This window comes from Crocodylus siamensis, chromosome 1 (assembly GCF_052110815.1).
Source record: "Crocodylus siamensis isolate JL-2025a chromosome 1, ASM5211081v1, whole genome shotgun sequence".
Lineage (NCBI taxonomy): Eukaryota > Metazoa > Chordata > Crocodylia > Crocodylidae > Crocodylus > Crocodylus siamensis.
The window spans coordinates 220,957,131-220,982,053 of record NC_143395.1 but is presented as its reverse complement, the minus strand read 5'-3'; the positions used below and the strand labels follow the sequence as shown (position 1 = coordinate 220,982,053).

Here is a 24,923-nt window from a genome sequence, read left to right as displayed (position 1 = left end):
GTTCAACACCTTTTCATGTTTCTGCCAAAATGGCCTTCCTGCATCATTTCTTAAACAACGGCATTACAGGGCTGCATTTGGGAGAAGCTGCTCCAAAGTCTCCATGGCTCCACCCACTAGTTATATATGCACAAAAGTGAGCAGCATACTGGGCTGACAAAAACTTATGGCATGTTAAAATAATTTCCATCCTTGGGGCTATTAAGGAAAGTTGTCCTACAGTCTACCACAGACTAGTTCCTCAAAGGCCTACATTCTGCAGAGTTCTAGGATTTTTTAATACTCTTCAAGAAATCATGGTATCACACATCAGTACCAGTAAGCAAGAGGTGGATATGGGAAATGAGTATTCTCCATGTTAGACTAGAAACTGTGGACAGGGGAAGTGCTCTTTCCCTACCTCAGGCTCATAAGCATGTGAAAATACATGTCTAAACAGTGCACCAGAAGCCGTGCACCAGAATGCAGAGCTCACAAGCTATGCACCAGAATGCACAAGTACTTCCTAATGTAGACATCCCTTTCTTATTTAATTAGATGGCTCCATGACTTCTTTGGAAGAAACTCCCTATTCAGGGAGGGCAAGAATATATGGAGCTGAAGGAATAATGTAATTGGGGCCCCTACCTCTGTTACTCAGTGAGGCCAGGCAGCATTACAAAGCTGAAACCTGATACAGGCAGCTGAGCCAAAGCCAGCTGCAAGGAAGTAAGCAGCCAGGAGCCACACAGGTGTGAGTGACTACCTCAGAGCAAGCTCCAGCAAGCTAGTAAGGCAGTGGCTGCAACACAGCTGGATAGACTGTGGCCTATTGAGGAAGGAGTTGGCAGTAGGCCTGCTAATTAGCAAAGGAGACATCCCTGTGCCCCATTAGGCAGAAGGCGGCCTGGTAGCTGAAAGGGGGAGAGCTAGGCAGAGGATCTGTGGGGAGAGCTAGACAGAGCTCCTGGGCTAGAAGGAGGAGTATAGCCCAAACTGCGATAACAGAAGGAGTATCAGGAGAGCAAGTCTCAGGTAACTGAGCTGTGAGGCACAGGAGTAGTTGAAGATCAGTAAGGATGCTTGGTGAAGATGCCTGCAGGTAAACTGTGTGTGGGCTACAGCAAGGCACAGAGAGACAGTGAAGAGGCCTGAGAGCCCAGCAATAAAGAATTAGAGATCTCTTCACTGGGGAAAGGGGTAGAAGCCCGTTTCCGCAAGGAAGAGATCTCTAGTTCTCTGTTGCTAGACTGGGAGCATGGCTCTTTGAAGGCAGTCTCCCACGCGTATCATTGTTAACATCAAGACATAGCAGGTAAGATAGGAGAGTGTGCCAGGTACCAGGTGCCAGCTAGAGGGAAAAAGACTGGGATCAGATGCCAGGGTGCTACAGGCTGCCCAAGACACCTGAGGCCTTGCTACACATGATAGACATTTAAATCAAGTGAACCTGTGCTAGATCTAGCTCATTCCTAAAACATCATCTGACATAGCTTGAGCAAGCTAGCTTGAGTTATCTCCTGGATTCTGGTTCTGCAAGCATGTGGAAATTCTGTCTGGCGTGCAGAGACAAGAAAGGAAAGTGCTAGCCTCAGGCTTTTCCTAATTTGCCAGAATGTTTGTAGCTCCAAAGGTATGGAAGGGAGATGGGCATCTTTAGTAGATATCACAGGGTAGAAACATGTCACAAAACTAAAGTGGATCAGCTGTGGTGGCATGTGTCCTACCACCACTAACCCACTTTATTGGGCAAAATTTCATAGACATCAGGGCTGGAAAGGACCTCGGGAGATCATCGAGTCCAGCCCCCGACCCAAAGGGCAGGAAGTCAGCTGGGGTCATAGGATCCCAGCAAGATAAGCATCCAATTTACTCTTGAAGGTGTTCAATGTAGGTGCCTGAACCACCTCCGCTGGCAGACTGTTCCAGACCTTGGGGGCTCAGACAGTAAAGAAATTCTTCCTTATGTCCAGCCTGAAGCGGTCTTGCAGGAGTTTATGACCGTTCGACCTAGTCATCCATTGGGGCGCTCTGGTGAACAAACATTCCCCCAGATCCTGGTGGTCACCCCAATAAACTTGTAGGTGGCCATCAGATCACCCCTGAGCCTACGCTTTTCCAGGCTAAAGAGTCCCATGTCTCTCAGCCTATCATCGTAAGATCTGTTTTCCTGACCTGTGATCATGCGCGTGGCTCTCCTCTGGACTCTCTCAAGCTTCTCCACATCCTTTTTGAATTGTGGAGCCCAAAACTGGACGCAGTACTCCAGCTGCGGCCTCACCAAGGCCGAGTACAAGGGGAGAATGATGTCCTGGGATTTGCTCGAGAAGCATCTATGGATGCAAGCCAGCGTTTTGCTCGCTTTACTAGCCGCAGCATCGCATTGCAAGCTCATGTTCATCTTGTGGTCAATGATGACCCCCAAGTCTCTTTCTTCTGTAGTACTATCCAACGTAGCACTGCCGAGCCTATAAGGATGCTGCAGGTTTTTCCTCCCAAGGTGGAGAACCTTGCATTTTTCAGGTTAAACACCATCAGATTCTCATCTGCCCATTTGCTGAGCTTGTCCAGGTCAGCCTGGATCACCCGCCTATCTTTTGGCATGGATGCTTTGCCCCAAAGTTTGGTGTCATCGGCGAACTTGGCCAGTCCACTCCTGACTCCAGTGTCCACATCATTAATGAAGATGTTGAACAGTATGGGTCCCAGGACAGAGCCTTGAGGGACCCCACTGGTTACAGGGCACCACGATGAGTGACTGCCATCAATCACAACCCTCTGGGTCTGACTACGAAGCCAATTTCCCAGCCAGCAGATCGTGGTGGAGTCAAAGCCACAACCGGCCAGTTTGGCCAAGAGGTGATCATGGGATACCAGATCAAAAGCTTTTTTGAAGTCAAGATATATGACATCAATCTCTTCTCCCTTGTCCAGGTGATAGGTCACCTGGTCGTAGAAGGAAATGAGATTGGTCAAACAAGACCTACCCACAACAAACCCGTGCTGGCTGTCCCTTAGGATGTTAGCCTGGGCCAGTCCCTCAAGGATGGCCTCCTTAATAAACTTTTCTAAGATCTTCCCCAGGATAGAAGTCAGGCTAATGGGCCTGTAGTTAGCTAGATCCACTCTCCTCCCTTTCTTGAAGATCGATACCACATTGGCCTTCTTCCAGTCTTCGGGCACTACACCAGAGCACCAGGAGTTTTCAAAGATTGCTCATTGTTCTGTGTGACCCATCCTGAGCTGCAGGTAAGTTCCACTCATTACTTTGCCTCCTGGGACGTTCTGCATCAGGCATATGCCCCATGTGGAACAACAGACAATGTGTCCCCCTTAACTGGGGATTTCCCAGCTTCCTCCTTGCCCTGCACTTCTTTGCCAGGACCCACAACAACACATGCTTCATACAGCACAGATCAGCACATCTCCCATGGTGGAGGTATGGGGTGGCATGGAAGCTGAGGAATTCCTGGCACCCTGTGCCTCCATGCTGGGACCTATGCCAGGTCTCATGCCAACCCATACTTTACTCAGAGGCATTGGTTCATTGCGGGTCCCAGTGTGGATGCACATAGAGCCCAGGATTTCTCCAGTTCCTGTGGATCCACACCCAGACCCATGTGGACTTTCCCTGATTATGGAAATGTGCCCAGGAGATCCTGGGGTCGGTCTTCATTAGCAGGGAACTCTGACTTTCCCAATCTAGAGAGGGCCCCCAAGATTCTCTGGGGCACATCTGTCTAAGCAGCAAAAGCTGGACAGGTGGCCTGGGGCCTTGAGGCCGGCTGACTTGAAGGTGTCCAGCCTCTCAAGGTGTTCCTTCACAAGGTCATCATTGATGGAGGGCAGGGAATCTCCCTCACCTTGGCATCCCTGTCTCGTAATGGGCATGGGTGTCCCATGGGACTGATGAAAGACTGACGCAAAGTACCCATTTAATAGGTTGGCTTTTTCCTGGGTGTCGGTTGTCAGTTGTCCCATCTGTTTTAGCAGGGGTCCAATGTTGCCCTTGCTTTTCCTCTGGCTCCCCACATATCTGAAAAAGGACTTTTTATTATCTTAGATACTTGTAGCTAGTTGGAGTTTTATCGTAGCCTTGGCTTTCCTGGTTTGCTCCCTGCAGAACCAGACCAGTGCAGAATATTCCTCCTTGGAGGTGGATCCCGTCCTCCATCCAGATTGTCCTTATACAACTCATCCTTCTAACACAGAGTTCTATGAATATAGGGAACACTGTATAGACTGATAAATAGTACATAGACAGATATATAGAGAGAGGTCTTGGGTCCCAAAGAAAGCCTTTTGTGAATGAATTTCCCCAGTAGTTAATTTACATCTTTGTACAAAAAGCAGCCTAACTGAGGCTGAGTAACTGAGAAAATGAATATTTGAGACTCACAGTGGTTAAAAAATGAGGATTAAACTAATACAAGAAAGTCGCATACTTTATAAAGATGATGATGATTAAAACAAAATACTACCTTCACAGTTCTTTGTAGTTGAATTATATCTGAAGCCCTCTGCACATACACATTCATATTTTCCAGGTGTGTTCTGGCACTTGGCTGTTCCACAGATGTTTGGCCGTAACATACATTCATCCCTGTCTATAAATACAGAAGCAGTATTGAGAACATATTCTCTTAAGAAATTCTTTACTACCACCTGCTCCAAGACAAGGAGAAATAAGGCTGAAAATTCTGGTATGTCTTGTTAGGTTTGGCAAGCTGTCAGACCAGAGTTAATATTGTAAGTATTGTAATAGTGACTTCCCAAAGGATTTTTCATATTCATACTCTGTAAACTCTTCTCTCTAAGATACCTGATCCTTTTCCTTGGATCTATAGTACAATTTATGCTAGAGGTGCACCAATACATTGATCCAATAAAAGAAAACTGGTTGTATTGGATAATGGCCTGGTGCGGCCGATCATTTGGCTAATAAGTACCCGTGCAGCCACAGCGCAGCACTCAAGCAGCAAGGAGTACAGCTGGCAGCATGGAGAGTTGTCTCCAGCTAGTAAGTCCGGTGTGGTGGAAAAGGAGGGAGGGAAAGGACATGAGGGGTGACAGATTAATGCCCCCATGGTGAGGAAGGGAGCAGGGGCAGACACTACCCCAGCCGGGGGAGGGGGGAAGCCAGAGCAATGGCTCATGGGAGGGGGGAGGTGGCTCCCGCCACTGCTTACACCCCAAGAGGGCATGGTGAGGGGGAGAGGCATGTGCCCCCCGGATCTCTGCGGGGTGAGGTGGGCTGCAGTCGGAGCTGTGTGGGGCTCTTCTCAGCAGGGGCTGGGCTCAGAGTGGGTGCTGGAGGCACTGGCAGGATGCTGCATCCACCACAAATTTCACCACCGCTCCACTTGCAGCACCGCCACCACCAGCCACCAGGCACAGCCTTGGCTTAATGCCCCACCTCAACTGATGCGCTGGGAAGAGCTGGGGCTGTGCAGGGCAACTGGCAGTGGCAGCACTGCAAGCAGAGCAGCGGCAAAATTTGGGGGGGATGCAGCATCCTCCCGGAGCCACTGGCACCCACTCTGAGCCTAGCTCCTGCCGAGAAGAGTGCACCCCTGGATGCAGTCCGCCCTGCCCCACACAGATCCAGGGGGCACACTCTCCCATGCCCTCCTCTGTGCAAGCAGCAACAGAAGCTGCCTCCCCACCCACAAGCCATGGCTCCAGCCCCCCTCCCCCCCCCGCCTGAGCAGTGCCTCTCCCTGCCCCTGCCCCCTCCCTCACCGTGAGGGGCATTGATCTGCCCCCCCATTCCCATTCCCTCCCCCCTCCCCTTCCACCACCACACCGGACTTAGCAGCTGGAGGCAGCTGTATCGGAAATCAGATTGGTATCAACCGACCTGCCTCCTTAAATATCAGCTATTGGCCCCAAAAATCTCTATCGGTGCACCCCTACTTTATGCAGTCTTCACTTACATCAGTAAATCCTTTTTCTATTGCTAATGTCACGTAATCTTCTAGCTTCAAAAGGATAACATGTCTGACAAGGTCTCATCTAGAAAGGATTGCACAATCTAGCTCTAATGAATGAAATAATATGTATGAACAACCTCCCTTCAATAACAAATACAAACTTCACTGGTCTGTATTAGTAAGACCCATATTTCAGCGGTATTCTGTCTGGATATTGTCCCTCATTCAGAACCACAACAAACTGTTAGACAACCATCTATTCAGCCTCCTCAAGAGAAGACTGAGAGGAGATCTGGTGGCCATCTATAAACTCACCAGGGGGGACCAGCGGAAAATAGGTGAGGCTCTGTTCCCCCGAGCACCACCTGGAATAACAAGGAATAGCAACCACAAATTGATTGAGAGCAGGTTCAGGAGACATTACTTTACAGTTAGGGCTGCCAGGCTCTGGAATGGGCTCCCAAGGGAGGTGGTGCTTTCCCCTACCTTGGGGGTCTTCAACAGGAGGTTGGATAGATATCTGGCTGGGGTATTATGATCCCAGCACTGATTCCTGCCCGCAGCAGGGGGTCAGACTTGATGATTTTTTCCGGTCCCTTCTGACCCTAGAAACTCTGAAACTATGAAATTATAATGTCCCAACATGAACACTCTCTCAGTTGCCTGGAATTTCCCTGAAAACTGTATAACCACAAAGATATGCAAAAGATATGCAAAAAGATATGCAGACATGCAAAGAGAGTCCCAGTAAAAGATAGCCTGAAAACTTTGGCTTTTTGAGTTCTATGACAAAGTTATCTGTACCACTTAATACAGTTAAACAGAAAAGTTTTGAATTGTAATGAAAAGCAATTTTAAGAAGAGGCAAACTCTTTTCTTGCTAAATAGTAACAAATGTTTCTGCATATTATAAGAATACATATATTTTACCTAAAATTTTATCCCAAACTAGGAAATTAAGGATATAGTCAATGGAAAAGACATTTGAGCTACACCTCTCCGAGTATTTACGGTGTTTCAAGGCAAAATAAGCCTCTTTCTTTAGAAACTGCGAGGGCTGTGCAAAATTTCAGCAGCCATTTCAGTGCCCAAAACATTGAATCCAAATTGAAATGGAAGGTGCCAAAAAAGCTCTGAAATGAATCAGAAGGCTCTAAAACATATCAGAAATGTTTCAGAGAATTTCGGAGTTTCAGAGCTAGGCTTGCAGGGAAACAAAAACTAAGCGGGAGGGGAAAACAGTGGGGAAGGGCTACTCTGACATTGACATCTAGCTCCCAGTTTGATTCCCAAGCTATTTGATCGCTTCCCCCAGCTCTTTCTGGGGAGATTCAGGTACTTGATCTGTGCACAGGGTTTCAGCAGGCTGCTGCTGTGGGCTAGAGCCAACAGCGGCCACTTGGCAGAGCCCGCAGTTGTGTACCAGGAAGACTGCAGTACTGCTGCTGGCCCCACCCTGCAACAGCAACCTGCTGAAACCCAGCACACAGAACAGGGGGCCCGCACCCCTGGGAAGAACTGGGGGAATAATCAGAGAGCTGGGGAATCAAACCAGGGGGTGGGAAAGCAAACTGGGGGCTGGGGGTCCCTGCAGCCCCAGATCTCTGTTTCCTGAAGAGCTAAGTCACCCCGCCATGTAACCTGGCAGGGACCAGTGAACTGCACCAGGGTCTCCTTGCTGTTGCTGCCCGCCCCCACGCAACCCCACATTGCTGGGGCAGCACGGGGTGGGCAGAGGCAGCAAGGAGACCCTCAGTGTGGATCTCTGCTCCCTGTGGAGCTGAGTCGTGCGGCAGGGACCAGCAGGTTTGCTAGCTGCTCTGCACTGCTTCCCTGACCCGCGACCCAGTGTAACAGGGATCAGAGATCTGGTGGGGTCTACTCTCCTGCACAGAGGGCAGCAGCCCTCCCCCAGATGAGCCACCCACATCCCCATCCTGTACCCTGCTGGGACCCTGCCATCCCTGTCCCCAGGCCCCACCTGGATAGGTAGGGCTGTGAGAAGCTTCCCTTGCAGCCCATTCGAAACAGATTCAGAGGAGATTCAGCAGAGCCAAATCTACAAAACAGATTCAGCCAAAACAAAACAGGACAGTGATCCAAAACACCAAAACAAATCACTGCCCCCAAAACAGCCGAATCTGAAACCAAATCAAAATACAACCATTTTGCACAGCCCTAGAAACTGCACATAATTAATTCATTACTATTTTCCCTCCTAACTGAGAAGAATGTTAGCTGACCCCGGTAATCTAGAAACTTGGCCCAGGCTTGCTACGAGAGCTGCACACTGGACTCATTCTATTGTGTATTACTCAACCACTGGGTTTTGTGAACTAGCTAACTCTTCTAGTTTAGCTAGAAAAACTTAGCTGGACCTATCAATGGGAATCAACTGTTACTAAAATGCTGAATGTGGTTCAATATGGAAGAGATAAATGGAAAGGGACACTAGAAAATTTAGGCAGGACTACATAGCTAATCTACAGTTTGCAGACTATTTATCATTCATGTGCTGATATTTGCAAGTGTTTCCTTTTACCTCTGCAGTCCTTCTTATTTGGAAGCATGTAATAACCATCTTCACAGAAACAGCGGTAGCTTCCACGCAAATTAATACATGTTTGGCTACACCCTCCGTTTATATTTTCTCGATCTTGACATTCATCTATATCTAGAAGGAATATAAAAAACAAAACACTAAAGCTTAATCTAGGAGAGGTTATTTGCTGGCTTATGTATTTAATAACATACTTCTGGTAAACAATGCTTCAGTTTAGTTATTAGAACAATAGTTCTCACAACTGTCAGAGTAGGGAGCATACCTCCTTCACATCTCTCTCCTTGCCATCCTGGCTTACAAACACAGGTGTATGCAGCTTTCCCATCTATGCATTTTGTGTATCCATTTTCATTGCACGGCAGAGGGGTACATTGATTTGAAATTTCTGTGGTATGATTGAAAAAAAAATAAAACAGCTTATTTTTTTAAGGTGCTTTCCCTAATCTTGCTTCTTTCTCAACAAAACTACTGAAGACAGAAAAAGCTTGATACAAACATCCATATATCAATGTCCTTGGGCAAGTCACCTCAACAGTAACAAGACTCTCCCTCCTCCTGCAACTAATCCAAAACAGTATTATTTGTTATGTATCTGTAACATTTTGCCTCCATCAAAGCAAAACTATTGTGAGACAAATGGTTCAAGAAACTGTTACACAAAACTTCTTGCTACTTAGTGTATCTACATTTGTAATAATGGCAGGATAGAACTAAATGATAGCTTTATAGTGTTGTTTTTAAGTCACAAAAAATGGTTTCAGTTCAGTTCTTATTGGACCACTGTCTAAATCACTGATTACCACCCCAAATATATCAGCATGAGTCTTGGCAGAAAGGCTAAAGGTCAAAAGGCACAAAGACCAATTTCTCTTGTCATGCTAGATACGGCACATTTATAGGGAGACTTGCATCCCTATTGCCTGTGCCATGGATAGAAGAAGCACTTGATTTTATGTTGCTGTGCTAGAATGCAAAGAGAGGCTTCATTTCCTCCACTCATTCTTAATGTTTTATTTTTGCTCGTGAAAACTGCCTTCGGCAGAGTACTGGGATCTAAAGTGCCATGTTTTTCCAAAGGTGAAAAAATCTGCTGTGTATTTTTCAGCCTTTTGCATGTACACATGCTCTGATGACCTAGGAGAATTCTCCTTGGCTTGTTCTCCCGGTAGAAAAACTTTCCTAGAGATGCCTGAACAGACATCTTCAGGCCCTTGAATGCTGAGCCCCTGAAGAACAGAGTTTGCGATGCTAATTTTGTACAGCAGGGGGGTCCTTGTGCACACATCTCAGAGTGCTCTACGAACTCCCTCAGTCTGTCTGGAGACAGACTGCAGCACTGCTTGGGCAGCCCTGATTTGATGCCCCAGACTGCTCAGAGTTAGCCTGTCTCCCTGCAGCACAATGCAGGATTGTAAGGAGCCCATTTTCTGCTCCCTATTTGGCTGGTGTAGTAGAATCCAACCAGAGCAACACACACTGTTTGTGGGGAAGGGAGAAGCAAAGCACCTAGGATGCTGGAGAACTCTGTTGCACCTCCTCTTGGAAGGGTAAGTTGTACAGACATTCGCTCTCCTAGGAGAAACTGTCCTGGGAGTAATTTAAGACTGGTTCTACCCAGATTATGGATAGGTTGTGGATAAATAAAGAAAGGTTCACTGCTACTGCTCCCCAGTCACCACCAACTGCTCCCTAATAACTGCTCATGACAGCAGCCCAGATAGCAATTCGAAAGATCTTGCCAGCCTGCAGGGGAAGGAGAAGAACTATTGAGTTTGTTACAGTATCTTCATCCCCAGCACAAATCATCATGGATCACAACAAATCTTTCAAACCATGTATTTCCTTATCACCTGACTTAGCAGATGCTCTCAGAAATAGGGGAAATACCCTGGCTAAAGCAAGGGCTATGCTGATTTCAAGTAGGTTCACCAAGGGATGGAAACCAAAGTCCTGAGATAAGCAGGGAAGTAGGTGACCTGGAGTAAGCACAAACAGGAGCAACAGGGGAGGCCTTTTCATTCTTCCTGAGAAAGCAGGGCAACCAGCTAGTTATCTCAGGGGTCTGTACCTGAATGCACGGAGCCTGGGAAAGAAGCAGGAAGAATTAGAAGTCCTTGTACAGTCATGGAACTATGACATGACTGGAATAATAGAGACTTGATGGAATAGCTCATCTGACTGGAGCACTCATGGATTAGTATAAACTGTTCAGGAAAGACAGGCAGGAGAGAAGAGGAGGAAGAGTTGTGCTTTACGTAAAAGAGGCATATGATTGCTCAAAGATCCACTATAAAACTAGAGATAGGCCTGCTGAAACTCTCCAGGTTATGATCAGAAGGGAGAGCAACAAAGGTGATGGTGTGGTGGGTGCTCTAGACCACCAGATCAGGAGGATGAGGTGGATGAGGCTTTCTTCAAACAGCTATTGGAAGTTTTCCCAATCACAGGCCCTGGTTTTCATGAGGGACTTCAATCACTCTGACATCTGCTAGGAGGACAATACAGCAGTCCATAGGCAAACCAGGAAGATTTTGGAGAGTGTCGGGGACAACTTCCTGGTGCAGATGTTGAAAGAGGAGCTATGTTTGTCTTGGCTTGCTGCTCCCCGCCACTTTTGATCCAATTTTCAGTTAAAATTCATTACCATTGTCTATTGACAAGTTTTTGGTTGCAGGGAGTGGGGGAGCAGAATAATCAAATTGCAGCCTCACTCAACAACAGAAGCCTGACTGAATTTTAGACACTTAATTCCTGTATAAGTCTGGCCTTTAAAAAACTATTGAAAACGTTACCGCTTCTCCTTTATTTTTATTTTTCCCCCATGGGCATTCAGCAGTAACAACTTTGTTTTCAATTTGGGTTACTTTGGGAGGTGGATCAACTTACTACTGTTAATCTTCTCTAGAAGTCAGTAATATAACATATTCATGCAGGTCTGCAAAGTCCTTCCTCCTACCCATCCTGGAACCCTCAGTGAGGGTAAAAAAGAAAGTCCATTTTAATTTGCGACTGCAGGCAGGTTGGCACCATGATCTGGAAAATGTGTTCATCTGTGTAGTGAAATTACTCAGGATTCTGTTTTACCTTTGTTTGCATTCAAGGACAATAAAAAGGACAGACGTTTAGGGACAAATACATATATTTACAGGCTGAAAGCACTTTCAACATGTCACAGCAATGAAAGTTAACTATGGAGGGTAACATGCTTAAAAAAGGCATATGACACAGACTGCTTCCTATTAATTTGTTAGAAAGGATGCATTTTCATGTTGAATTAATTGATCAAACATACTGAATGAATAACTATGTGGTTATGCAACATTAGGTAGATGTAAGTTTGTTACAAAGTATAAAATCCCTGAGGCCAATGACCTCATCTTCTAGCAAATATTTGAATTCTTCTTCCTTAAAAGATTGCTTCACTGTGAGCCAGACTGACCACGGCACTTCTAAAACTGTGTAAAAGAAAGGGGCACAATCCCTTTATTTGACTGAACAGAACCTTTTCGGACCATGACTCTGGGCACAGGAGGTCAGGAGCAACTTGGGCATGAACTGAATGAGCTAATATAAGTGAAGGAATGGACTGCAATGGGCAGATGCCCCTATAGTTCTGGAGGAATTTCATGCCCCATTTCCTTTCCAGCACTGCTCCTAGAATTGAACTTCTTAGTCAGTGTTAACAGTAAAGCTCTTAATTTACCAGTAAAATATAATGTTGTAATTTGCTTTCTAATTGCATTAGATGAGTCAAAACACTATTTTTTTTTCTTGCTAGGTGAACTTTTATAGAGGTGATATGTAAGCTTAAACTTGATTCAGAACCCCAGAGTGATGCACAGTGGCCATGTCTATATGTTGCATTTACACTGGCTTAAATTTACAGTAAATTACTGTGCAGTAAGCAGGAATAGGCTAGCATCTACATGTACAGGTGTTAAAGCACATTAAAGCTGATGCAGGTATCAAATTTATGCTCATGTCAGCATCAGTTGCCATATTTACTGCATAGTATAGGCGTTCGTGTGAGTTGCCATATTTACTGCATAGTACAGGTGTTCCAGTGTAGACACATGCCTGTACTGCATAGTAATTTCAGTTACTGCGCAGTAAATGCACACACGTAGACACACCCAGTCTTGGTGCTGGGTGAGAAACATATAAGAACAGTTCTTACCAGTGATACAAGTCCTCAGGTCACTTGAAGAACCTGGAGACATCACAGAAATGCTCGCGATCCCTAGTCGGGGGTAGGTGAGGCAGCCTGTAAATACAAACCCCATGCACAATTTGCTTATGCTCCAAACATCCATTTAGAATGAAATTAGAACAGTTTAACCTTGGCATCTTCAAAGAGTCTGTTCTCCTGGCTGGAACTAGAAAACCTGTTTGGTCAAATTAAGGACACCTGATCTCACACTCCACGTTCTGAATAACTCAGTCAGGACCTAAGGATAGAGAGGTACTAGTGAGTTAATATGCGTCATAATCAAACATGGGAAAAGATTCCTCATACCACTACTACTGTTAAAAAACAATAATACGCAAATGAGAAGAAAGCTACGAGAACTCTACAAACTATAGAGAATGGGGGGACTGGTACTTACGTATATATTTGGGGTAAAAGTATTCCTGTAGGAAAAAAATATGAGAAATATCAGAAAAAGTTAACATAACCAACAGTAAATATACAGGTAACTTATTTTATTGTAATGTTGTTTGTCATTTCATTGTAAGAGAAACTAAGAGAAAAGTCCATAACTTACCTCTTACTATACATAAAAATACACTAGAAATTTTCAAGAAAACTTATTTATAAGTTAAAACACAGGTTTTTTATTAAACAAGATTCCAAGTTACTAAAGGATGAGAGGCAGAGGAAAATCAGGCCAGTACTTCCTCTCTAATTCTGTTCTTCACAGGAAAAAAATTAGGCTTTGGCAATGTCCTTGCAGGGAAATCCTTTTAAAGCCCTTCAGGTTGAACAGGTTGCCTAGATTTTGAAAATTTTTCCCTTGAATAGTACGCAACAAATAAGAAAGGTATTAGAAATCTGGCTTTGAACATGTATATATTTCCATGTCAAATGACATGGAAATATGTTATCAGTCACTTATTTAAAAAATATTGATTCCCTTAAGTTGGGGTGGGCAATTATTTGGGCCCCGGGCCACATAGGGAGTTCTGATGAGTTGTCGTGAGCCAGGTTAGCACCTCTTCCCCTGACAGCCACCACAGCAACTCACCAAAACTCTCTATGTGAGGTGGAGCTGCAAGGCAAGTGAGGAGTAGTGTTCAGGAGCGAGATGCATGGGCAAGGCTGGGATCACAGGGTGGGGTTGTGGGGCAGCTCCTGCCCTGTGGGTGGTATATGCAGGTGTGGAAAGGGGGTTGTGTGTGTATGGGGGGAGGAGGCTTGCCTGGGTGCTAGGTTCCAGGAGCCAGCCAGAGGTGAGAGGAGGGAGGAGGGAGCAAGGGACGCATGAAGCAGAACTCACCCAGGCGTTGTGGTCCACAGCTGTCCCTGCAGCTCTCTGTGTGGGGCCAAGCCCTGCCTGGGGCAGTCCAGGCTGCACTCCAGCCCGTGCCCACCAGCCTGGCTCCAGCACACACAGCGTGGCACATGCAGCTTACCAACAGGGCTGCTCCCAGTGCAGCTCCAGCAGCCAGGTGCTGCTCTGCTCCCCTTTACTCCAGTGGTGGCTCCTGCTCCTGCTCCTTCTGCACTGTTCTGGGCTGGGAAGAGGCTTCAGCCAGGTGGCTCCTGCCCCAGCACATGGGGTTCCAGCTCCAGCTCCCAGCTGTCTTTCACCCACTCACTGGGCAAACAAAATGGGTGTAAGGCAGCTGGGATCTGCCACTGGAGGCAAGGGGTGTGGAACAGCACCTGGGCAGCTGCAGACGCACCAGAAGCAGCCCCGCTGGTAAGCTGTGTACACTGGCCAGGGAAGGGACAGCAGGCACCATCTGCCAGGGTAGGGCTCAGCCCCAGGCGAAGCACCACAGGGGCAGCCATGGACCATATCCAATGAATTGGCAGTCCAGATCCAGCCCCCGCACTGCATTTTGCCCACCCATGCCTTATGAAGATGTGTCTAATTTCAATGTGCACATCCTTAATAATCAATATGGCCAAATGTGCTGCACTATATGAAAAGCACGGTATGTAAACAATTTACAGGTTATATTGAACCACAAATATGAATGGATTTTCTCTCGTCTACTTTGTAATAAACAACTGATTTAAATTAATTCAAAACATAGATCTAAAGAGCAAAGTGCATGAGTACTCTCATACCTAGAAGAAAGCCCCTCAGCAAAGGTGCCTAGTATCTTTATCAAGACAGCTGTGTTGCAATGTGCTGTCCATATAAAAATTCTCAGTGAAACCAATGGGTGTTCCACCCGAATGCTTGCAAAACGATGGCCTAAAACTCATGCTTTTTTTTTAAATCCAAAGGACATGCACTCAGCCATCCTACGTGCTTGTAGTCTGTCTTCCCTAATAACATGCATTGTGCCTACACATTGTGCTGCCTGGCTGTACGTGAGAGAATTTTGCCCTTGGCTCTCTGTCTGTATCGTATTTTTAGCCCTATTGTATAAAAACCTTGTGCAATTCCAGGGATTTCTCTCCCTCTGCAAAAGATTTTTTCTCCATCATGCAGATACTCATGAAATTCTTACCGTTTCAGGATCATTTTCAAAGATTTCGCGGGCTTCTTCTTTATTGCATAGTTCTTCAACACATTCTCTTTCTAAATTTCCCTTCTTACTTTCTTCCATAAAAGAATTTGCTCTGCGTTTCCTAACCAGGTATTCTGAGGCATGCTGCTGAGACAAAACTTGACAAAAACAAACATTTCTTTCTTTTCATTGTGTAACAGCTAAACACTTTTATAATGTGAAGATTAACTTCAAGTGAGCATCTAAACCAAAAGCCAGAATTAAACTGTGGCTGTGATGTGGGCATGTACAAATATGCAGACAGTGTTGGAGAAAAGAAAGATGCTTCAAAATTGTTTTGTCTGTGTGGTGCCTGGGTTGGTTTCCCACAACAAAAAAAATTCTTATTGACATCCAAGTAATTATGTGCTTACAAAGCTGTGCCAGAAACATAATTTGTATGTAATCTATAAGGAAAATAAACTGATAAACTGAAACCTCAAAGTGGGAATGATTTGTTTTAATTATACAGTAGTAAGCGTTTTCTGTGTACCTCTTTTATGTGAGGCCAAGAGGGGTTTTTATTTTATTTTTTATAAGGCTAGATGCCAGCAAATACTTTTAACCAAACTAAATGTTCCTTTATATTTTGGAACAACTTTGTATACATGGCAAAATCTCACACCTACAGTTTGGCTTGGAAATGCTTGGGTTAGTATTGCAGGAAGTAGCATATGGCCCTGTATAAATGTAGAACACATATACACCATAGACATTGTGGAGTTGCAGTGCTGTGTGTTGCTATTTACTTTTTGCACATATGTGTTGCTATCCCCACTGATTGTTAAGCATATTGTACTATTAGGACCCAACCTAATGTTGGAAGATTCCTGTATACTTTAATGAGCTTGGACAGACCACATCTAAATTTGACTGGGATTTTGTTGACTGTTTTTGGTTTCAGTTTTGCTGCTGCTACTGTTTTGGTTTGGCTGGTTTGTTTGTTTTTTGTTTTGGTTACTTCTAGTCAACAAGGAGGTAATGGATTAGCATAGCTGGAAAAAGTCCAAGGCATAAGGTTGGGGGGCAAAGCCTGATCCATGTTAGCTACTGGGCACCAAAATGTAATGTAATAGAAAGGCACCTGCCTTACGTTAATAAGCATTTGCACGATTTAACCTATCAGATTAACATGGCTTTGTGAGGGTCATGACATTTGCAGACAAGCTGCTTATGAATACTCATCACTAACCTAGGATGCTATGCTGTGATCATCAGTTCCAGCAGACATGCTTTATGCTCACAAGCAAGATTGTATTGATTAACTGAAATCTTGATCCACTGGGGTACAAAGACCAGCAATAACATGCTAGAGTAGACAGTCCCATAGGTCCATGTGTTGATAAATAGATTAATGGAAGGAAGTAATACAGCTCATTAGGGAGAGTGGCTGTAGTGGTCTGTTCTCCTGCATACCTTCCCACTGGAACATCATTTGTTAGGGGTGCACCAATAAACATTTTGGGGCCAATACCAATGGCCGATTATTAATGAGCCATATCTGCCAATACCAATCCGATTGCCAATATGCAAGCCGGCAGCTTAGAGAGCAGCATCCAGCTGGTAAGTCTGTGGGGAGGAAGGGGCAGGGGGGAGGAAAGGGGCATAGGGGGTGCAGAGTGAGGTTCCTATGGTGAGGGAGGGAGTGGGGCTGACGCTGGTGCAGGTGCTGGTACAGTCAGGGGGGGCAGGGCACAGGACAGAGCCACAGTCCATCCAGAGGGTGCAGGGGGAGAGGCTCCTGCCACTGCACACACTCTGGGGGAAGCCTGGATCTGTGGGCTGATTAGGGTGGGCTGCTGCTGTGCACTCAGGGCCCCTTTCTGGAAGCGGGGCTGGGCCTGGGCTATACTCAGGGGAAGCAGGGGCCAGGCAGGCAGCAGCAGCACTGGGAGGAGAGGCTCCGGGGGGGGCGCTACAGCCACCCCAAAATTCACTGTAGCTGCCCTCCCAGGGTTGCCACTGCCCACCCCAAGCACAGCCCAGGCCCAGCCCCCCTGCCAGGAAAAAGCTGGCACAGACCCTGCCCAAAGTGCACAGCAGCAGCCTGCCCTCACCCTGCACACAGATCTGGGGTCCGCATGCCCCCCATGCCTCCACTGGGGATGCATGCAGCAGTGGGAGTCCCCCCCCACCCTGCATTCCCTGGACAAGCCATGGCTCCCCACCCTGGCTGTGCAGTGCCTGCCCCTACCCAGCCCCACTCCCTCCCTCACCGTGGGGGCCTCAAAATGCCCCCCCATGCCCCTTCCCCACCACAGACTTACTAGCCGGATGATGCTGTCCATGCTTCTAGGCTGAGCTCCTGGCTGCATGCATGCTGCAGCTGAATATGCATGCAGCATTTATTGGCAATACTATTGGTCACATGAGCCAAAAAAGCCAACTGCCAGTAACATCAATTTTCCTTTTATCAGTGCTGATATGAATCCGATATGGACCAACATATCAGTGCACCGCTTTCATTTGTCCTTTGCTAGTGATTGCTCTCTGGTGGCAGGAGCAACTAACCCCTGTATGCTTCAAACTATGTTAAGGCCAGTCTATTAAATGATCAGGAATTCAGGGATGCAACTGGCTGGCTTTGTACAGCAACAAAACTGAATATCAAATACAGACAGCCTCCATGACATACATCTAATTTTCTATGATAGGCTTGTTAGGGTATAAGCACAGGGTTACATTGTAAACTAATGCCATCAGCTATCACATCACCATACTGTAGCACAGGGTGCGCAAAGTACAGCCCACAGGCAGGATCAGGCCAGTGGCAAATTCCATTTCCCAGCAGCCCTTGCTCAAGTCACTGTAGCTGGTTTCCATGGAGATCCCAGCAACAGCAATGTGACAGTATGGGGCCAGGTTTCCATGGCGACCAGCCCCAGCAGCACTGGCGGGATGCGCAACTGGGCAGGGAGCTGCTCTGGAGCTGGGGCCTTGCAGCAGTCACAGCATGGTCTGGAGCTTGGGCAGACCCGTCTGCAGCACTGCACACCACCTGCACCACACATGCAGGCATTCCCCATGGTGCTAATTTTGACACCAGAGATCCCAATGTCAAGAAACCCACACCTAAAAAAAGCAGGGCAGTGCACAGGTCAGCAGCATGTGCCACTGGAAACCTGGAACCTGGATGGCTGGAGCAACACTCTGGCTGCCAGTCTGACTCCCTGCTGCCGGATCACCACAGCTGCAGCCCCTGGAGACCCCCCACAAAGACCATAGGTAAGGCTGCTGAGGCCAGCCCAGGTGCTGGCCCCAAGCCTCCCCAACCCACCCGAAGTAATGTGCTATGCACCTGAACATGCGTACACAGGCATTCCCCAGGGAAAAGTAGTAGCAGCACATAGCGTGCCACTGCTGTTTGTACCTGGGAAAACGCACATTCCCACTCATGGGGACATGCCCCTGGAGTCTTGGTTGGGGTTTTGTACAACCTAGGCTGAAGCCTATATAGCTAGGGCTATGCAAAACCATTGATACCCAAGCTGGCTAGGGTAAAATTAACATGTGTATATGTCAACATATGCTGAAAAATCTTAAGACCTGTGATCTGATTTAGTGATTCTTTACCCTGTGTACTCAAAACATGTAGGAAATTGACTCCAAAGGCATAGATTTCTGAAGGTGCCAAAGACCATTTTCTCCTTTTATACTCTGCCTTTTGGAAAATGAAAATTTTCTGCTTGGTCATGTAATTCACCACATATATGAAGAAAATTCTGGATGTGGTAGAAGGGAATGGACTCTTTTAAGTTTTTCTCAGTCCTAATCAAAGACAACCACTTAAGTCATACCTAAGGAGACTGGTGTGGCATCTTTACATTGTGAGGGACAAAAGGTAGCTTAAAGCTCTAGTCTTGTTGATAAAACTTTATAAGATAAGAGTAACAAATGCAGGGCTTTAAACAAATTCCACACTGGTGAATATCCCAAGTCTTCAATTTCCAGTAAGTCTAGTTGGTAGCTAGTTATCAGAAAATGCTTGTTAAGTGTGTATTCTTGAGAATGTGGCAATCACATGAAGTGATCTGAATCTCTCTCTTTTTTAATACAATGGGGGGAGCTAAATAAGGAAATGACTCCCCACTTCAGATAACCAGTCCAGTCTTAAAATCCCATGAATTTTCAGGTCTAAAACAAAATCTTGCTTCACTTGTAACTTCCATGTTTTTCTATTATGTTGAAGTTAGTGCAAGAAATATTTTGGTCTGTTTGGTGAACTGCTGGTCTTTGTTTACACAGATCCTGCTGTACTCTACAAAAATCTCTTATCTATACTGCTGCCTGTATGATTACTGGAACTTGAATGAACTTTTAACTCTCAAATCATTAGTCAACCCTTCAGCAAACATAAGCGGCTGGATATCAGTATAGCTGAAGGCCAATGAAAACCTCACAATTAATTTCAATAGGCACTGAATGAGCCGTTAATTATATTATGATTATTTACCAAGTAGCTATGTAATGCTTTTGCAAGAAATAAAGCCACAGATTCCCTTGTACAACCTAAGCACTTAAAAAACTACTCTGGTGTCGCAGATCAGTCATAAACCTGGCTTTACAGAACTGGTTAAGCAGAGTTTATAGTTACTTTATGGAGCAAACTCTAAAAAATGTAAATGACACAGTACTGTGCTACAAACTTGAAACCATCCATGGATATAGCTGCTATATAGCAGCTAACTTCCTAGATCCTCAACTCAGAGTTTTCTGAAACTCTCAGTTAATCCCATCAGTTTCCAGTGGGACTCTACATGCAAAAGTTATCTCAAATTGCAGGCAGGTGAAAAGTAAATCATTTAATTTCTTCTATTTAGTTCTTCCCTCAGGTGAGATGATGCAAAAAGGTCCATGTTTTCACCTCTTTGTGAGCATGTTTTGAAAGTGGAATTTAGGTCCTGACTTTTGACAATATGTTCCACGTGTCTCAGAGAAACAGCAAAGACCTTTTTGTTTAATGGGTACTTCTATGTACTTTTTGCTTAGTTCTCATATTGAGCTTTTTGTTGTCAAGCTCAACATAATAAAGATGCAGTCTAATGCCCCTGTACCGTAATAGTGTCTGGGAGATGATACCCAGGATCTCAACTGGACTCCAGTGATATTGCTGAAACTCTAATCGGGAATCTGTGGATCTCAGTCTAGGACAGAGAGCTTTTAAGGCACATATACTTGAAAACCACACTGTGATTCACAGGCATTAGAGACATGAATTAATTCTGGTATTGCCTAACTTCTGCATACTTTGGAATGCAGCCTTGATGTGCTCACTCTCTCTTTTTTTTTAGATAAATTAATCAACACTGAGTGAATAGAAGGAACTTAGAAGTTCCTGTTTAACCCTTCATATAATAATAAAAGCACTAGAGCTGCAGTGCTCAAACTCTGGCCTGTCAGCCAAATGTGACCAACACAGGCATCACATCTGGCCCACCAGAGTCCCCATGGGTCAGGAAATTTGGTGGCAAATTCTCCCCCCTGCCAAATTCTCAATCCCTAAGCCTCTCAGCCTGGTTGAAGACAGGCCACACCATGCCCCCTTCTCCAGCAGGACTGGGTTAAGACTGGGCTATGCCCCATTCTCCTCCCCACACTGCAGGGTGAGAATTGCTCCCTTCTCCCCTGGAGACAAGTCACTTCCTTTTCCCCCTGCAGGGCTGGGTCAAGCTCCCTTCCTCCCCACCTGAGGCAAATCAAGTCCACCACATCACCACAAGGGCCAGGTGAAGCTCCCTTAACCCCCTGCAGGGCTGGGTTCAGGCCAGGCTGACCCTTACCCTCCACTGGCCTGTGGTCAGACCAGGCACTGCCCATCCGGCCTATCAGGGAAAAATATTGAGCATCACTGAACTAAGGGGTTCTTGATTAAACTAAAAGGTAACACATTTAAGCTACATAATTACAAGAGTTTTTTAAGGGTTGCAACCATTTCAAAGTGATGCCCACTATTACAGACAAAAATAGTTTGGTTCAAAACAGATTCATCATTTACATGGATAAGAACAGCGGAACTGGTTACAATAAATACAATAATGTGTGTTTGTTTGTTTGTTTTTAAGGGATATCTATCCTCATGCTTCAAGGGCATAAATTAAGCACCAGCCACAAACTGTATGGAACTGTGTGTTTATTAGCCCTTTTTCTTAGCATCACTTGGCATGGTTAACTAGTCAAGGCAACAGCTAGGATACAGGACTAGATGGAACAAAGGGGTCTGCACTGATTTGACAATTATTTTCAGATACAAATGTAAATGTTGATGGAAAACCGTGGCAGGAGAAATAATGAAGGGAAACCAAAAGAAACAAAACAAAAAAAAAGAGGCATACAGACAGAGGAAAATGATGGCGGTTTTTCCATGATCTACACAAAAATAAGTTAGGAAATGAACTTTCATCCTACTTTACTGTCATTTTCACAGTCAGAAATCCTCCAGCATTTCAACTAAGGCTTAAATAGTAAACATTAGCTTTTCTTCTGCGGGTTTAATCATTAGTAAAACAGGTCAAAACCAGGCTTACATTCTTTGCAGCTCTTATTTTGCTACTGCCGCTAATTACTCCCCTTTCACCAAGTTGGCTGTTTCTAACACTGGACTCAGAATCACAAGTATAATTTTAAAACTCTGCCATTTCTTAAAACTCATTGGTGACAGCAAGTGCTCCTTATCTGTGCACATCCAGACCTCCAGGCCCAGCAAAAGACTCAGAGCTGAGCCTAGTGTTCAAAGAGATGACACCCGTCTAACATTGATACCTCTTGAATATTTCTTTTCTTCCCCCCACATATATGCAACTGGTAGGGGAATTACGGCGGGGGGGAGAGGGCCACATGAGCCCCCTGACAGGGCCATCCCTGCCGCCAATGCCACTGACGGCATCTGCGGGTGCTTGCCAGCCCCAGCCCTGCTGCCAGCTTCTGCAGGTGCCCCCCCAGACTCAGGAGGCACCAGTTGCCCATGCCCCCACAGTAGCTGTGTGGACACCAGGCACAACTTTTCATCTCTCCTCATCTCACTTTATGTCTGCAACCAGATTAGCAGTCATGATCCTACCCAGCTGGAAAGCATCACCTGAGTATGCAGCTTTGGACTGGTGCAGTTCAGTCAACCCTCAGACAATAACTGCTCAAATGAAGAAAATAAATGAGTAGTAAATCTGAAGCACCAACATCCAAGTGCTTTTATATAGTTTTGTTTTTGTTTTGGGTTTTTTTATGGTCTCAAACTATTTAGATTCAAGGCAGCCCTCTACAGAGTCGAGGGCACCTCTCAGAAAAGACCATCCCTCCATTCTCGCTCCTTTTTTGGACTACAGAAAAAGAACAGAGTGATTCTTCTGTTGCAAAGAATTTGGAACAAAAAAAAATACATTAAAGCACTTGGATGTTGCCATTTGCAATTCTTTGGTCACAAGCCACCTTATCCTTCAGACTCCCGGTCTTGAACAAGGGGTGAAACTCAGTGACCTGTGTTGTAGAGGCAGTTCTAGTGCCAGGAGAGCACGTTTTAGCAGTTAAACCAGTGGTTCTCAACCTGTGTGGAATCAAGGCATCCCTCCAGAAATCTGAGACACCTTTTGATAGGCTCAATGCACCCCTCAGAAAATGCCAACTCTCGGTCTTACCCCTTTTCAGACCACAGAAAAATAAGAACATAAGAACTGTTGTTGACTGCATCAGACCACAGGTCAACTTTGCCCAGTGTAGTGTGTCACACAGTGGCCCCAGCCCCAGACTCCTGTGTCACACAGTGGCCCAAGCGAAGCTGGCAGTATACCTGACCAGAAAGAAGGTTCTGGCTGGGAGGACTCCTGGGGACGGCAGGGCTGCGTTCATGTCCCTTGTGCACCCACATCTCTGGACAGAGCTTCACTGGGCAGCACCCCTGGGCTCCCTGGACTCATTCAAGGGCCAGTGGGTGCTGCCTGGTATGCCCTGCTCTGTGCTTAAAGCCTGTGCCCTCATGCCCCTGGTTTCTCTATAGGTGCCCCCCAAAATCAATTGAGGTATGCCCAGTAGTTTCCCCGATAGCAGAGTGTCCATGTGTGTCCCTGTATCTGTGTGTGTCCGTGTGTGTGTCCCTGCGTCCATGTGTGCATCCTGTCTGTGTGTCAGTGTGTCCCTATGTCCATGTATGTGTCCCTGTGTGTCTGCCTGTGATTGTGTATCCCTGTGTGTCTGTATGCATCCCTGTCTCTATGCATGTGTCCATGTCCATGTGTATCCTTGTGTCCATGTGTGTGTCCTGTGTCTGTAACTGTGTATCCCTGTATATGTGTGTCTGTGTGAGTCCTGTCTGTGTGTGTCAGTGTGTCCATGTGTCTGTCTGTCTTGTCTGTCTGTGACTGTGCATCCCTGTGTGTCCCTGCCTCTATGCATGTGTCCCCCTCCCTGTGTGTGTCCCATGTCCATGTGTGTGCCCTTGTGTATGCTTGTGTGTGTCCCTGTCTCCGTGTGTGTGTCCCCGTGCCCATCTCTGTGTGCGTCTATATCCCTGCCTGTGTGTGCCCATGGGTGTGCGTGTGCCCCTTGGGCCCCCAGCGGCCCTCGCCCCGGGGGCAGGGAGCGGAGCTGTCCCGTCCATGAGGCGGCCCGGGGGGGGGCACCAGGCGGCGCTGCGAGCGCGGGGCTGCCACAGGCCCCCGGCCCACCCCACCCCCGCTGGGGCCGCAGCCCCGCCCCCCCTTGTTTCCCCTTGGGGCGCGGGAGCGCGGCACTCACAGACGCGGGCCTCCGTGAGGGCCAGGAGGGCGAGCAAGCACCCGCCGCCCGCCAACGGCCTCATGGCGGGGCCGCCCGGGCTCCTGCTGCTGCTGCTGCTGCTGCTGCTGCTGCTGCTGCTGCGGGCTCCGCTCGCTCCGGCCGGGCCGAGTGCAGCCGCGGGCGGCGGCGGCGCCGGGGGAGTGACCACGGGCGGAGCACCGGGGCCCCGCCACTGCCCGCCCCGCGCTGCGCCCGTCTCCAGCCTGGTGGGAGCAACCCCCGTTCAAACTGCCACCGCGTGTGAGGCAGCTTGCGGGTTTGGGGCATCAGCAGATGCAAAGTCCAAGCCGCTCTCGGGGAGCCTGAACCCCCTTTGGGGTTTTTTCATTTCATTTGTATTCCAGGCCAAATTAGCCCCAACTCATTCCAAATCCAAGAGTGGCCCTACTACTGGCGAGCAGCCTTCTCCCGCACCTGGGGCTTTCAGATATTTCCAAATCCTTTGGCCGGCATCCTATTCGCCCCCAAGTTTTGCTTGCCCTCAGTCATAACAAGCGGGGAGACTCCCTTTTCCATCAACTGGGCTTAAAGCTGCCACACCTCAGTGAGTACTGAGCCACACCAGAGGAGCCGTTCTGCGAACCGGTTCAGTAAAACTGCCTTCTTGCAGTTTTTCTTCAAGACACGTGAAACACATTGTCAAAAGCCAGGACCTAAATTCCACTTTCAGAACGTGCTCCCAGACAGGTAAAAACATGGACCTTTTTTTGCACAGCTGCATGGTATTTCCCCTGGCCACTGTGCTTGTTCTGAGTCTTCAAGAGGCCAAGAGCCCACTTTGGGTTTGCTCTCAAGGCTGTCTCAGGGCTGCTGGCCTCAGAACAGAGCAAGACTTCCCCCTTGATGGCCCACTTCTCCCTCGCTCCAAACAGTTTTATTTACAGCTGATGGGCATATTTTAAGCTTCCAATACAATAATTTCGTATTTAAGGCCTGGCAGCGCTGTGCCTGCAGCC

At 46.8% G+C, this 24,923-nt stretch overlaps 1 protein-coding gene across 1 annotated transcript in view; it reads right to left on the bottom strand.

Annotated features, from left to right (window-relative positions):
* The window catches only part of PROS1 (protein S), a 53,924-nt gene extending 29,819 nt beyond the window's left edge, over positions 1–24,105 (bottom strand). Inside the window, exons 1-7 of the mRNA XM_090057535.1 lie at positions 23,926–24,105; positions 15,163–15,320; positions 13,083–13,107; positions 12,653–12,739; positions 8,738–8,860; positions 8,455–8,586; positions 4,461–4,586 (exon numbers count right to left, since the gene is read on the bottom strand). Coding sequence (XP_089913661.1) covers positions 4,461–4,586; positions 8,455–8,586; positions 8,738–8,860; positions 12,653–12,739; positions 13,083–13,107; positions 15,163–15,320; positions 23,926–23,989 — 715 coding nt within the window. The 5' untranslated portion in view covers positions 23,990–24,105. The remainder of the gene's footprint in view (positions 1–4,460; positions 4,587–8,454; positions 8,587–8,737; positions 8,861–12,652; positions 12,740–13,082; positions 13,108–15,162; positions 15,321–23,925) is intronic.
* Between the last annotated feature and the right edge of the window lie 818 nt (positions 24,106–24,923).